Raw genomic sequence first — 15,616 nt, 5'->3', positions numbered from 1 at the left:
GAGAAACTACAGTACCAAGGTAGAGGAGAGAGAGAGAAACTACAGTACCAAGGTAGAGGAGAGAGAGAGAAACTACAGTACCAAGGTAGAGGAGAGAGAGAGAGAAACTACAGTACCAAGGTAGAGGAGAGAGAGAGAAACTACAGTACCAAGGTAGAGGAGAGAGAGAGAAACTACAGTACCAAGGTAGAGGAGAGAGAGAGAAACTACAGTACCAAGGTAGAGGAGAGAGAGAGAAACTACAGTACCAAGGTAGAGGAGAGAGAGAGAGAAACTACAGTACCAAGGTAGAGGAGAGAGAGAGAGAAACTACAGTACCAAGGTAGAGGAGAGAGAGAGAAACTACAGTACCAAGGTAGAGGAGAGAGAGAGAAACTACAGTACCAAGGTAGAGGAGAGAGAGAGAAACTACAGTACCAAGGTAGAGGAGAGAGAGAGAAACTACAGTACCAAGGTAGAGGAGAGAGAGAGAGAAACTACAGTACCAAGGTAGAGGAGAGAGAGAGAGAACTACAGTACCAAGGTAGAGGAGAGAGAGAGAAACTACAGTACCAAGGTAGAGGAGAGAGAGAGAAACTACAGTACCAAGGTAGAGAGAGAGAGAGAGAAACTACAGTACCAAGGTAGAGGAGAGAGAGAGAGAAACTACAGTACCAAGGTAGAGGAGAGAGAGAGAAACTACAGTACCAAGGTAGAGGAGAGAGAGAGAAACTACAGTACCAAGGTAGAGGAGAGAGAGAGAAACTACAGTACCAAGGTAGAGGAGAGAGAGAGAAACTACAGTACCAAGGTAGAGGAGAGAGAGAGAGAAACTACAGTACCAAGGTAGAGGAGAGAGAGAGAGAAACTACAGTACCAAGGTAGAGGAGAGAGAGAGAAACTACAGTACCAAGGTAGAGGAGAGAGAGAGAGAAACTACAGTACCAAGGTAGAGGAGAGAGAGAGAGAAACTACAGTACCAAGGTAGAGGAGAGAGAGAGAAACTACAGTACCAAGGTAGAGGAGAGAGAGAGAGAAACTACAGTACCAAGGTAGAGGAGAGAGAGAGAAACTACAGTACCAAGGTAGAGGAGAGAGAGAGAAACTACAGTACCAAGGTAGAGGAGAGAGAGAGAAACTACAGTACCAAGGTAGAGGAGAGAGAGAGAAACTACAGTACCAAGGTAGAGGAGAGAGAGAGAAACTACAGTACCAAGGTAGAGGAGAGAGAGAGAAACTACAGTACCAAGGTAGAGGAGAGAGAGAGAGAAACTACAGTACCAAGGTAGAGGAGAGAGAGAGAAACTACAGTACCAAGGTAGAGGAGAGAGAGAGAAACTACAGTACCAAGGTAGAGGAGAGAGAGAGAAACTACAGTACCAAGGTAGAGGAGAGAGAGAGAAACTACAGTACCAAGGTAGAGGAGAGAGAGAGAAACTACAGTACCAAGGTAGAGGAGAGAGAGAGAGAAACTACAGTACCAAGGTAGAGGAGAGAGAGAGAAACTACAGTACCAAGGTAGAGGAGAGAGAGAGAGAAACTACAGTACCAAGGTAGAGGAGAGAGAGAGAGAAACTACAGTACCAAGGTAGAGGAGAGAGAGAGAAACTACAGTACCAAGGTAGAGGAGAGAGAGAGAAACTACAGTACCAAGGTAGAGGAGAGAGAGAGAGAACTACAGTACCAAGGTAGAGGAGAGAGAGAGAAACTACAGTACCAAGGTAGAGGAGAGAGAGAGAAACTACAGTACCAAGGTAGAGGAGAGAGAGAGAAACTACAGTACCAAGGTAGAGGAGAGAGAGAGAGAAACTACAGTACCAAGGTAGAGGAGAGAGAGAGAAACTACAGTACCAAGGTAGAGGAGAGAGAGAGAGAACTACAGTACCAAGGTAGAGGAGAGAGAGAGAAACTACAGTACCAAGGTAGAGGAGAGAGAGAGAAACTACAGTACCAAGGTAGAGGAGAGAGAGAGAGAAACTACAGTACCAAGGTAGAGGAGAGAGAGAGAGAAACTACAGTACCAAGGTAGAGGAGAGAGAGAGAAACTACAGTACCAAGGTAGAGGAGAGAGAGAGAGAAACTACAGTACCAAGGTAGAGGAGAGAGAGAGAAACTACAGTACCAAGGTAGAGGAGAGAGAGAGAAACTACAGTACCAAGGTAGAGGAGAGAGAGAGAGAAACTACAGTACCAAGGTAGAGGAGAGAGAGAGAGAAACTACAGTACCAAGGTAGAGGAGAGAGAGAGAAACTACAGTACCAAGGTAGAGGAGAGAGAGAGAAACTACAGTACCAAGGTAGAGGAGAGAGAGAGAAACTACAGTACCAAGGTAGAGGAGAGAGAGAGAGAAACTACAGTACCAAGGTAGAGGAGAGAGAGAGAAACTACAGTACCAAGGTAGAGGAGAGAGAGGAGAAACTACAGTACCAAGGTAGAGGAGAGAGAGAGAAACTACAGTACCAAGGTAGAGGAGAGAGAGAGAGAACTACAGTACCAAGGTAGAGGAGAGAGAGAGAAACTACAGTACCAAGGTAGAGGAGAGAGAGAGAAACTACAGTACCAAGGTAGAGGAGAGAGAGAGAAACTACAGTACCAAGGTAGAGGAGAGAGAGAGAGAAACTACAGTACCAAGGTAGAGGAGAGAGAGAGAGAAACTACAGTACCAAGGTAGAGGAGAGAGAGAGAGAAACTACAGTACCAAGGTAGAGGAGAGAGAGAGAGAAACTACAGTACCAAGGTAGAGGAGAGAGAGAGAGAAACTACAGTACCAAGGTAGAGGAGAGAGAGAGAGAAACTACAGTACCAAGGTAGAGGAGAGAGAGAGAAACTACAGTACCAAGGTAGAGGAGAGAGAGAGAGAAACTACAGTACCAAGGTAGAGGAGAGAGAGAGAGAAACTACAGTACCAAGGTAGAGGAGAGAGAGAGAAACTACAGTACCAAGGTAGAGGAGAGAGAGAGAAACTACAGTACCAAGGTAGAGGAGAGAGAGAGAGAAACTACAGTACCAAGGTAGAGGAGAGAGAGAGAGAAACTACAGTACCAAGGTAGAGGAGAGAGAGAGAAACTACAGTACCAAGGTAGAGGAGAGAGAGAGAAACTACAGTACCAAGGTAGAGGAGAGAGAGAGAGAAACTACAGTACCAAGGTAGAGGAGAGAGAGAGAAACTACAGTACCAAGGTAGAGGAGAGAGAGAGAAACTACAGTACCAAGGTAGAGGAGGAGAGAGAGAAACTACAGTACCAAGGTAGAGGAGAGAGAGAGAGAAACTACAGTACCAAGGTAGAGGAGAGAGAGAGAAACTACAGTACCAAGGTAGAGGAGAGAGAGAGAAACTACAGTACCAAGGTAGAGGAGAGAGAGAGAAACTACAGTACCAAGGTAGAGGAGAGAGAGAGAAACTACAGTACCAAGGTAGAGGAGAGAGAGAGAGAAACTACAGTACCAAGGTAGAGGAGAGAGAGAGAAACTACAGTACCAAGGTAGAGGAGAGAGAGAGAAACTACAGTACCAAGGTAGAGGAGAGAGAGAGAAACTACAGTACCAAGGTAGAGGAGAGAGAGAGAGAAACTACAGTACCAAGGTAGAGGAGAGAGAGAGAAACTACAGTACCAAGGTAGAGGAGAGAGAGAGAAACTACAGTACCAAGGTAGAGGAGAGAGAGAGAGAAACTACAGTACCAAGGTAGAGGAGAGAGAGAGAAACTACAGTACCAAGGTAGAGGAGAGAGAGAGAAACTACAGTACCAAGGTAGAGGAGAGAGAGAGAGAAACTACAGTACCAAGGTAGAGGAGAGAGAGAGAAACTACAGTACCAAGGTAGAGGAGAGAGAGAGAGAAACTACAGTACCAAGGTAGAGGAGAGAGAGAGAAACTACAGTACCAAGGTAGAGGAGAGAGAGAGAGAAACTACAGTACCAAGGTAGAGGAGGAGAGAGAGAAACTACAGTACCAAGGTAGAGGAGAGAGAGGAGAAACTACAGTACCAAGGTAGAGGAGAGAGAGAGAGAAACTACAGTACCAAGGTAGAGGAGAGAGAGAGAGAAACTACAGTACCAAGGTAGAGGAGAGAGAGAGAAACTACAGTACCAAGGTAGAGGAGAGAGAGAGAAACTACAGTACCAAGGTAGAGGAGAGAGAGAGAGAAACTACAGTACCAAGGTAGAGGAGAGAGAGAGAAACTACAGTACCAAGGTAGAGGAGAGAGAGAGAAACTACAGTACCAAGGTAGAGGAGAGAGAGAGAAACTACAGTACCAAGGTAGAGGAGAGAGAGAGAAACTACAGTACCAAGGTAGAGGAGAGAGAGAGAAACTACAGTACCAAGGTAGAGGAGAGAGAGAGAGAACTACAGTACCAAGGTAGAGGAGAGAGAGAGAAACTACAGTACCAAGGTAGAGGAGAGAGAGAGAGAAACTACAGTACCAAGGTAGAGGAGAGAGAGAGAAACTACAGTACCAAGGTAGAGGAGAGAGAGAGAAACTACAGTACCAAGGTAGAGGAGAGAGAGAGAAACTACAGTACCAAGGTAGAGGAGAGAGAGAGAAACTACAGTACCAAGGTAGAGGAGAGAGAGAGAGAAACTACAGTACCAAGGTAGAGGAGAGAGAGAGAGAACTACAGTACCAAGGTAGAGGAGAGAGAGAGAAACTACAGTACCAAGGTAGAGGAGAGAGAGGAGAAACTACAGTACCAAGGTAGAGGAGAGAGAGAGAGAAACTACAGTACCAAGGTAGAGGAGAGAGAGAGAGAAACTACAGTACCAAGGTAGAGGAGAGAGAGAGAGAAACTACAGTACCAAGGTAGAGGAGAGAGAGAGAGAAACTACAGTACCAAGGTAGAGGAGAGAGAGAGAGAAACTACAGTACCAAGGTAGAGGAGAGAGAGAGAAACTACAGTACCAAGGTAGAGGAGAGAGAGAGAAACTACAGTACCAAGGTAGAGGAGAGAGAGAGAAACTACAGTACCAAGGTAGAGGAGAGAGAGAGAGAAACTACAGTACCAAGGTAGAGGAGAGAGAGAGAGAAACTACAGTACCAAGGTAGAGGAGAGAGAGAGAGAACTACAGTACCAAGGTAGAGGAGAGAGAGAGAGAAACTACAGTACCAAGGTAGAGGGAGAGAGAGAGAAACTACAGTACCAAGGTAGAGGAGAGAGAGAGAGAAACTACAGTACCAAGGTAGAGGAGAGAGAGAGAGAAACTACAGTACCAAGGTAGAGGAGAGAGAGAGAAACTACAGTACCAAGGTAGAGGAGAGAGAGAGAAACTACAGTACCAAGGTAGAGGAGAGAGAGAGAAACTACAGTACCAAGGTAGAGGAGAGAGAGAGAAACTACAGTACCAAGGTAGAGGAGAGAGAGAGAAACTACAGTACCAAGGTAGAGGAGAGAGAGAGAGAAACTACAGTACCAAGGTAGAGGAGAGAGAGAGAAACTACAGTACCAAGGTAGAGGAGAGAGAGAGAGAAACTACAGTACCAAGGTAGAGGAGAGAGAGAGAAACTACAGTACCAAGGTAGAGGAGAGAGAGAGAGAAACTACAGTACCAAGGTAGAGGAGAGAGAGAGAAACTACAGTACCAAGGTAGAGGAGAGAGAGGAGAAACTACAGTACCAAGGTAGAGGAGAGAGAGAGAAACTACAGTACCAAGGTAGAGGAGAGAGAGAGAGAAACTACAGTACCAAGGTAGAGGAGAGAGAGAGAAACTACAGTACCAAGGTAGAGGAGAGAGAGAGAGAAACTACAGTACCAAGGTAGAGGAGAGAGAGAGAAACTACAGTACCAAGGTAGAGGAGAGAGAGAGAGAACTACAGTACCAAGGTAGAGGAGAGAGAGAGAAACTACAGTACCAAGGTAGAGGAGAGAGAGAGAAACTACAGTACCAAGGTAGAGGAGAGAGAGAGAGAAACTACAGTACCAAGGTAGAGGAGAGAGAGAGAGAAACTACAGTACCAAGGTAGAGGAGAGAGAGAGAAACTACAGTACCAAGGTAGAGGAGAGAGAGAGAGAAACTACAGTACCAAGGTAGAGGAGAGAGAGAGAGAAACTACAGTACCAAGGTAGAGGAGAGAGAGAGAAACTACAGTACCAAGGTAGAGGAGAGAGAGAGAAACTACAGTACCAAGGTAGAGGAGAGAGAGGAGAAACTACAGTACCAAGGTAGAGGAGAGAGAGAGAGAAACTACAGTACCAAGGTAGAGGAGAGAGAGGAGAAACTACAGTACCAAGGTAGAGGAGAGAGAGAGAAACTACAGTACCAAGGTAGAGGAGAGAGAGAGAGAAACTACAGTACCAAGGTAGAGGAGAGAGAGAGAAACTACAGTACCAAGGTAGAGGAGAGAGAGAGAGAAACTACAGTACCAAGGTAGAGGAGAGAGAGGAGAAACTACAGTACCAAGGTAGAGGAGAGAGAGAGAAACTACAGTACCAAGGTAGAGGAGAGAGAGAGAGAAACTACAGTACCAAGGTAGAGGAGAGAGAGAGAAACTACAGTACCAAGGTAGAGGAGAGAGAGAGAAACTACAGTACCAAGGTAGAGGAGAGAGAGAGAAACTACAGTACCAAGGTAGAGGAGAGAGAGAGAAACTACAGTACCAAGGTAGAGGAGAGAGAGAGAGAAACTACAGTACCAAGGTAGAGGAGAGAGAGAGAAACTACAGTACCAAGGTAGAGGAGAGAGAGAGAGAACTACAGTACCAAGGTAGAGGAGAGAGAGAGAAACTACAGTACCAAGGTAGAGGAGGAGAGAGAGAAACTACAGTACCAAGGTAGAGGAGAGAGAGAGAAACTACAGTACCAAGGTAGAGGAGAGAGAGAGAAACTACAGTACCAAGGTAGAGGAGAGAGAGAGAGAAACTACAGTACCAAGGTAGAGGAGGAGAGAGAGAAACTACAGTACCAAGGTAGAGGAGAGAGAGAGAGAAACTACAGTACCAAGGTAGAGGAGAGAGAGAGAAACTACAGTACCAAGGTAGAGGAGAGAGAGAGAAACTACAGTACCAAGGTAGAGGAGAGAGAGAGAAACTACAGTACCAAGGTAGAGGAGAGAGAGAGAAACTACAGTACCAAGGTAGAGGAGAGAGAGAGAAACTACAGTACCAAGGTAGAGGAGAGAGAGAGAGAAACTACAGTACCAAGGTAGAGGAGAGAGAGAGAAACTACAGTACCAAGGTAGAGGAGAGAGAGAGAAACTACAGTACCAAGGTAGAGGAGAGAGAGAGAAACTACAGTACCAAGGTAGAGGAGAGAGAGAGAAACTACAGTACCAAGGTAGAGGAGAGAGAGAGAAACTACAGTACCAAGGTAGAGGAGAGAGAGAGAAACTACAGTACCAAGGTAGAGGAGAGAGAGAGAGAAACTACAGTACCAAGGTAGAGGAGAGAGAGAGAGAAACTACAGTACCAAGGTAGAGGAGAGAGAGAGAGAACTACAGTACCAAGGTAGAGGAGAGAGAGAGAAACTACAGTACCAAGGTAGAGGAGAGAGAGAGAGAAACTACAGTACCAAGGTAGAGGAGAGAGAGGAGAAACTACAGTACCAAGGTAGAGGAGAGAGAGAGAGAAACTACAGTACCAAGGTAGAGGAGAGAGAGAGAAACTACAGTACCAAGGTAGAGGAGGAGAGAGAGAAACTACAGTACCAAGGTAGAGGAGAGAGAGAGAAACTACAGTACCAAGGTAGAGGAGAGAGAGAGAGAAACTACAGTACCAAGGTAGAGGAGAGAGAGAGAGAAACTACAGTACCAAGGTAGAGGAGAGAGAGAGAAACTACAGTACCAAGGTAGAGGAGAGAGAGAGAGAAACTACAGTACCAAGGTAGAGGAGAGAGAGAGAGAAACTACAGTACCAAGGTAGAGGAGAGAGAGAGAGAAACTACAGTACCAAGGTAGAGGAGAGAGAGAGAGAAACTACAGTACCAAGGTAGAGGAGAGAGAGAGAGAAACTACAGTACCAAGGTAGAGGAGAGAGAGAGAGAAACTACAGTACCAAGGTAGAGGAGAGAGAGAGAGAAACTACAGTACCAAGGTAGAGGAGAGAGAGAGAGAAACTACAGTACCAAGGTAGAGGAGAGAGAGAGAGAAACTACAGTACCAAGGTAGAGGAGAGAGAGAGAAACTACAGTACCAAGGTAGAGGAGAGAGAGAGAGAAACTACAGTACCAAGGTAGAGGAGAGAGAGAGAAACTACAGTACCAAGGTAGAGGAGAGAGAGAGAAACTACAGTACCAAGGTAGAGGAGAGAGAGAGAAACTACAGTACCAAGGTAGAGGAGAGAGAGAGAAACTACAGTACCAAGGTAGAGGAGAGAGAGAGAAACTACAGTACCAAGGTAGAGGAGAGAGAGAGAGAAACTACAGTACCAAGGTAGAGGAGAGAGAGAGAAACTACAGTACCAAGGTAGAGGAGAGAGAGAGAAACTACAGTACCAAGGTAGAGGAGAGAGAGAGAAACTACAGTACCAAGGTAGAGGAGAGAGAGAGAGAAACTACAGTACCAAGGTAGAGGAGAGAGAGAGAGAAACTACAGTACCAAGGTAGAGGAGAGAGAGAGAGAAACTACAGTACCAAGGTAGAGGAGAGAGAGAGAGAAACTACAGTACCAAGGTAGAGGAGAGAGAGAGAAACTACAGTACCAAGGTAGAGGAGAGAGAGAGAAACTACAGTACCAAGGTAGAGGAGAGAGAGAGAAACTACAGTACCAAGGTAGAGGAGAGAGAGAGAGAAACTACAGTACCAAGGTAGAGGAGAGAGAGAGAAACTACAGTACCAAGGTAGAGGAGAGAGAGAGAGAAACTACAGTACCAAGGTAGAGGAGAGAGAGAGAGAAACTACAGTACCAAGGTAGAGGAGAGAGAGAGAGAAACTACAGTACCAAGGTAGAGGAGAGAGAGAGAGAAACTACAGTACCAAGGTAGAGGAGAGAGAGAGAAACTACAGTACCAAGGTAGAGGAGAGAGAGAGAAACTACAGTACCAAGGTAGAGGAGAGAGAGAGAGAAACTACAGTACCAAGGTAGAGGAGAGAGAGAGAGAAACTACAGTACCAAGGTAGAGGAGAGAGAGAGAAACTACAGTACCAAGGTAGAGGAGAGAGAGAGAAACTACAGTACCAAGGTAGAGGAGAGAGAGAGAGAAACTACAGTACCAAGGTAGAGGAGAGAGAGAGAGAAACTACAGTACCAAGGTAGAGGAGAGAGAGAGAGAAACTACAGTACCAAGGTAGAGGAGAGAGAGAGAGAAACTACAGTACCAAGGTAGAGGAGAGAGAGAGAGAAACTACAGTACCAAGGTAGAGGAGAGAGAGAGAGAAACTACAGTACCAAGGTAGAGGAGAGAGAGAGAAACTACAGTACCAAGGTAGAGGAGAGAGAGAGAAACTACAGTACCAAGGTAGAGGAGAGAGAGAGAGAAACTACAGTACCAAGGTAGAGGAGAGAGAGAGAGAAACTACAGTACCAAGGTAGAGGAGAGAGAGAGAAACTACAGTACCAAGGTAGAGGAGAAGAGAGAGAAACTACAGTACCAAGGTAGAGGAGAGAGAGAGAGAAACTACAGTACCAAGGTAGAGGAGAGAGAGAGAGAAACTACAGTACCAAGGTAGAGGAGAGAGAGAGAAACTACAGTACCAAGGTAGAGGAGAGAGAGAGAGAAAACTACAGTACCAAGGTAGAGGAGAGAGAGAGAGAAACTACAGTACCAAGGTAGAGGAGAGAGAGAGAGAAACTACAGTACCAAGGTAGAGGAGAGAGAGAGAACTACAGTACCAAGGTAGAGGAGAGAGAGAAACTACAGTACCAAGGTAGAGGAGAGAGAGAGAAACTACAGTACCAAGGTAGAGGAGAGAGAGAGAGAAACTACAGTACCAAGGTAGAGGAGAGAGAGAGAAACTACAGTACCAAGGTAGAGGAGAGAGAGAGAGAAACTACAGTACCAAGGTAGAGGAGAGAGAGAGAGAAACTACAGTACCAAGGTAGAGGAGAGAGAGAGAGAAACTACAGTACCAAGGTAGAGGAGAGAGAGAGAAACTACAGTACCAAGGTAGAGGAGAGAGAGAGAGAAACTACAGTACCAAGGTAGAGGAGAGAGAGAGAGAAACTACAGTACCAAGGTAGAGGAGAGAGAGAGAGAACTACAGTACCAAGGTAGAGGAGAGAGAGGAGAAACTACAGTACCAAGGTAGAGGAGAGAGAGAGAGAAACTACAGTACCAAGGTAGAGGAGAGAGAGAGAAACTACAGTACCAAGGTAGAGGAGAGAGAGAGAAACTACAGTACCAAGGTAGAGGAGAGAGAGAGAGAAACTACAGTACCAAGGTAGAGGAGAGAGAGAGAGAAACTACAGTACCAAGGTAGAGGAGAGAGAGAGAGAAACTACAGTACCAAGGTAGAGGAGAGAGAGAGAGAAACTACAGTACCAAGGTAGAGGAGAGAGAGAGAGAAACTACAGTACCAAGGTAGAGGAGAGAGAGAGAGAAACTACAGTACCAAGGTAGAGGAGAGAGAGAGAGAAACTACAGTACCAAGGTAGAGGAGAGAGAGAGAGAAACTACAGTACCAAGGTAGAGGAGAGAGAGAGAAACTACAGTACCAAGGTAGAGGAGAGAGAGAGAGAAACTACAGTACCAAGGTAGAGGAGAGAGAGAGAGAAACTACAGTACCAAGGTAGAGGAGAGAGAGAGAGAAACTACAGTACCAAGGTAGAGGAGAGAGAGAGAGAAACTACAGTACCAAGGTAGAGGAGAGAGAGAGAAACTACAGTACCAAGGTAGAGGAGAGAGAGAGAAACTACAGTACCAAGGTAGAGGAGAGAGAGAGAAACTACAGTACCAAGGTAGAGGAGAGAGAGAGAAACTACAGTACCAAGGTAGAGGAGAGAGAGAGAAACTACAGTACCAAGGTAGAGGAGAGAGAGAGAAACTACAGTACCAAGGTAGAGGAGAGAGAGAGAAACTACAGTACCAAGGTAGAGGAGAGAGAGAGAGAAACTACAGTACCAAGGTAGAGGAGAGAGAGAGAGAAACTACAGTACCAAGGTAGAGGAGAGAGAGAGAAACTACAGTACCAAGGTAGAGGAGAGAGAGAGAGAAACTACAGTACCAAGGTAGAGGAGAGAGAGAGAGAAACTACAGTACCAAGGTAGAGGAGAGAGAGAGAGAAACTACAGTACCAAGGTAGAGGAGAGAGAGAGAGAAACTACAGTACCAAGGTAGAGGAGAGAGAGAAACTACAGTACCAAGGTAGAGGAGAGAGAGAGAGAAACTACAGTACCAAGGTAGAGGAGAGAGAGAGAGAAACTACAGTACCAAGGTAGAGGAGAGAGAGAGAGAAACTACAGTACCAAGGTAGAGGAGAGAGAGAGAACTACAGTACCAAGGTAGAGGAGAGAGAGAGAGAAACTACAGTACCAAGGTAGAGGAGAGAGAGAGAGAAACTACAGTACCAAGGTAGAGGAGAGAGAGAGAGAAACTACAGTACCAAGGTAGAGGAGAGAGAGAGAGAAACTACAGTACCAAGGTAGAGGAGAGAGAGAGAGAAACTACAGTACCAAGGTAGAGGAGAGAGAGAGAGAACTACAGTACCAAGGTAGAGGAGAGAGAGAGAGAAACTACAGTACCAAGGTAGAGGAGAGAGAGAGAGAAACTACAGTACCAAGGTAGAGGAGAGAGAGAGAGAAACTACAGTACCAAGGTAGAGGAGAGAGAGAGAGAAACTACAGTACCAAGGTAGAGGAGAGAGAGAGAGAGAAACTACAGTACCAAGGTAGAGGAGAGAGAGAGAGAAACTACAGTACCAAGGTAGAGGAGAGAGAGAGAGAACTACAGTACCAAGGTAGAGGAGAGAGAGAGAGAAACTACAGTACCAAGGTAGAGGAGAGAGAGAGAGAAACTACAGTACCAAGGTAGAGGAGAGAGAGAGAGAAACTACAGTACCAAGGTAGAGGAGAGAGAGAGAGAAACTACAGTACCAAGGTAGAGGAGAGAGAGAGAGAAACTACAGTACCAAGGTAGAGGAGAGAGAGAGAAACTACAGTACCAAGGTAGAGGAGAGAGAGGGAGAAACTACAGTACCAAGGTAGAGGAGAGAGAGAGAAAACTACAGTACCAAGGTAGAGGAGAGAGAGAGAAACTACAGTACCAAGGTAGAGGAGAGAGAGAGAGAAACTACAGTACCAAGGTAGAGGAGAGAGGGACAATATTTAGGAGTAGAACCTGCTGGATGCTTTCACTACAATAATTAGGGGTAAAATGTTGATCCTGGTGTTGACGTCTGATGTGTTGTTTATCAGATGGGAAGGAGGAGGGTCTTCTGGACAGGAAGAGACAGCTGAACCGTGAGGTCACCACCCTCAGAAATACCTACGAGAGTCTGATGTCCCGCTTCCCTAACCTACGCTTCGACTACAGGTACGCCGTGTGTGGGGTCACCCAGAGAGACTTACAGTAGGGAGTCATTTAGCAGACTCTCTTATCCAGACAGACTTACAGTAGGGAGTCATTTAGCAGACTCTCTTATCCAGAGAGACTTACAGTAGGGAGTCATTTAGCAGACTCTCTTATCCAGACAGACTTACAGTAGGGAGTCATTTAGCAGACTCTCTTATCCAGAGAGACTTACAGTAGGGAGTCATTTAGCAGACTCTCTTATCCAGAGAGACTTACAGTAGGGAGTCATTTAGCAGACTCTCTTATCCAGACAGACTTATAGTAGGGAGTCATTTAGCAGACTCTCTCATCCAGACAGACTTATAGTAGGGAGTCATTTAGCAGACTCTCTTATCCTGACAGACTTACAGTAGGGAGTCATTTAGCAGACTCTCTTATCCAGAGAGACTTACAGTAGGGAGTCATTTAGCAGACTCTCTTATCCAGACAGACTTACAGTAGGGAGTCATTTAGCAGACTCTCTTATCCAGAGAGACTTACAGTAGGGAGTCATTTAGCAGACTCTCTCATCCAGACAGACTTACAGTAGGGAGTCATTTAGCAGACTCTCTTATCCAGAGAGACTTACAGTAGGGAGTCATTTAGCAGACTCTCTTATCCAGAGAGACTTACAGTAGGGAGTCATTTAGCAGACTCTCTTATCCAGAGAGACTTACAGTAGGGAGTCATTTAGCAGACTCTCTCATCCAGAGAGACTTACAGTAGGGAGTCATTTAGCAGACTCTCTCATCCAGAGAGACTTACAGTAGGGAGTCATTTAGCAGACTCTCTTATCCAGAGAGACTTACAGTAGGGAGTCATTTAGCAGACTCTCTCATCCAGAGAGACTTACAGTAGGGAGTCATTTAGCAGACTCTCTTATCCAGAGAGACTTACAGTAGGGAGTCATTTAGCAGACTCTCTTATCCAGAGAGACTTACAGTAGGGAGTCATTTAGCAGACTCTCTTATCCAGAGAGACTTACAGTAGGGAGTCATTTAGCAGACTCTTATCCAGAGAGACTTACAGTAGGGAGTCATTTAGCAGACTCTCTTATCCAGAGAGACTTACAGTAGGGAGTCATTTAGCAGACTCTCTTATCCAGACAGACTTACAGTAGGGAGTCATTTAGCAGACTCTCTTATCCAGGAGACTTACAGTAGGGAGTCATTTAGCAGACTCTCTTATCCAGAGAGACTTACAGTAGGGAGTCATTTAGCAGACTCTCTTATCCAGAGAGACTTACAGTAGGGAGTCATTTAGCAGACTCTCTTATCCAGAGAGACTTACAGTAGGGAGTCATTTAGCAGACTCTCTTATCCAGAGAGACTTACAGTAGGGAGTCATTTAGCAGACTCTCTTATCCAGAGAGACTTACAGTAGGGAGTCATTTAGCAGACTCTCTTATCCAGAGAGACTTACAGTAGGGAGTCATTTAGCAGACTCTCTTATCCAGAGAGACTGTATGCATCCTCAGATAGCCAGGTGGGAGAACCACATCTCAGTCATAGTATATTTTTATTTTCAATAAAGTAGCTATCAGCAACATCAGTGCTAGTAGGGAAAAACAAGATTTAATATCTCTCTTTCAGAGCGTGGCTGGGACCGTAGCAGAGTAAAGGGACTCCTAGCTAACCTGATAACAGTCTGTCTCCCTCATAGTGACCCAGAGCGTGGCTGGGACCGTAGCAGAGTAAAGGGACTCCTAGCTAACCTGATAACAGTCTGTCTCCCTCATAGTGACCCAGAGCGTGGCTGGGACCGTAGCAGAGTAAAGGGACTCCTAGCTAACCTGATAACAGTCTCTGTCTCCCTCATAGTGACCCAGAGCGTGGCTGGGACCGTAGCAGAGTAAAGGGACTCCTAGCTAACCTGATAACAGTCTGTCTCCCTCATAGTGACCCAGAGCGTGGCTGGGACCGTAGCAGAGTAAAGGGACTCCTAGCTAACCTGATAACAGTCTGTCTCCCTCATAGTGACCCAGAGCGTGGCTGGGACCGTAGCAGAGTAAAGGGACTCCTAGCTAACCTGATAACAGTCTGTCTCCCTCATAGTGACCCAGAGCGTGGCTGGGACCGTAGCAGAGTAAAGGGACTCCTAGCTAACCTGATAACAGTCTGTCTCCCTCATAGTGACCCAGAGCGTGGCTGGGACCGTAGCAGAGTAAAGGGACTCCTAGCTAACCTGATAACAGTCTGTCTCCCTCATAGTGACCCAGAGCGTGGCTGGGACCGTAGCAGAGTAAAGGGACTCCTAGCTAACCTGATAACAGTCTGTCTCCCTCATAGTGACCCAGAGCGTGGCTGGGACCGTAGCAGAGTAAAGGGACTCCTAGCTAACCTGATAACAGTCTGTCTCCCTCATAGTGACCCAGAGCGTGGCTGGGACCGTAGCAGAGTAAAGGGACTCCTAGCTAACCTGATAACAGTCTGTCTCCCTCATAGTGACCCAGAGCGTGGCTGGGACCGTAGCAGAGTAAAGGGACTCCTAGCTAACCTGATAACAGTCTGTCTCCCTCATAGTGACCCAGAGCGTGGCTGGGACCGTAGCAGAGTAAAGGGACTCCTAGCTAACCTGATAACAGTCTGTCTCCCTCATAGTGACCCAGAGCGTGGCTGGGACCGTAGCAGAGTAAAGGGACTCCTAGCTAACCTGATAACAGTCTGTCTCCCTCATAGTGACCCAGAGCGTGGCTGGGACCGTAGCAGAGTAAAGGGACTCCTAGCTAACCTGATAACAGTCTGTCTCCCTCATAGTGACCCAGAGCGTGGCTGGGACCGTAGCAGGGTAAAGGGACTCCTAGCTAACCTGATAACAGTCTGTCTCCCTCATAGTGACCCAGAGCGTGGCTGGGACCGTAGCAGAGTAAAGGGACTCCTAGCTAACCTGATAACAGTCTGTCTCCCTCATAGTGACCCAGAGCGTGGCTGGGACCGTAGCAGAGTAAAGGGACTCCTAGCTAACCTGATAACAGTCTGTCTCCCTCATAGTGACCCAGAGCGTGGCTGGGACCGTAGCAGAGTAAAGGGACTCCTAGCTAACCTGATAACAGTCAGTGATGTGTCCTACTCTACTGGACTAGAGGTGGTGGCTGGAGGGAAACTCTACAATGTGGTGGTGGACACTGAGGTTAGTGTGTCCCAGTTTCACCTGTTCCTGACAGAACATTCACTGCAGAACACCTTAGTACCGTAAATTGCGGACTAAGTTTTCCCAGCTTTGAA

The 15,616-nt window shown here is 46.3% G+C and overlaps 1 protein-coding gene across 1 annotated transcript in view; it reads left to right on the top strand.

The window, feature by feature from the left end:
* Positions 1-15,616, top strand: part of smc2 (structural maintenance of chromosomes 2) — a 98,411-nt gene that overhangs the window by 16,692 nt on the left and 66,103 nt on the right. The window contains exons 12-13 of the mRNA XM_082978655.1: positions 12,257-12,374; positions 15,383-15,521. Coding sequence (XP_082834781.1) covers positions 12,257-12,374; positions 15,383-15,521 — 257 coding nt within the window. The remainder of the gene's footprint in view (positions 1-12,256; positions 12,375-15,382; positions 15,522-15,616) is intronic.

Source organism: Salmo salar, chromosome 08, assembly GCF_965601325.2.
Source record: "Salmo salar chromosome 08, fSalSal1, whole genome shotgun sequence".
In the NCBI taxonomy this organism is placed as follows: domain Eukaryota; kingdom Metazoa; phylum Chordata; class Actinopteri; order Salmoniformes; family Salmonidae; genus Salmo; species Salmo salar.
This window is presented reverse-complemented; position numbering and strand designations above follow the sequence as displayed.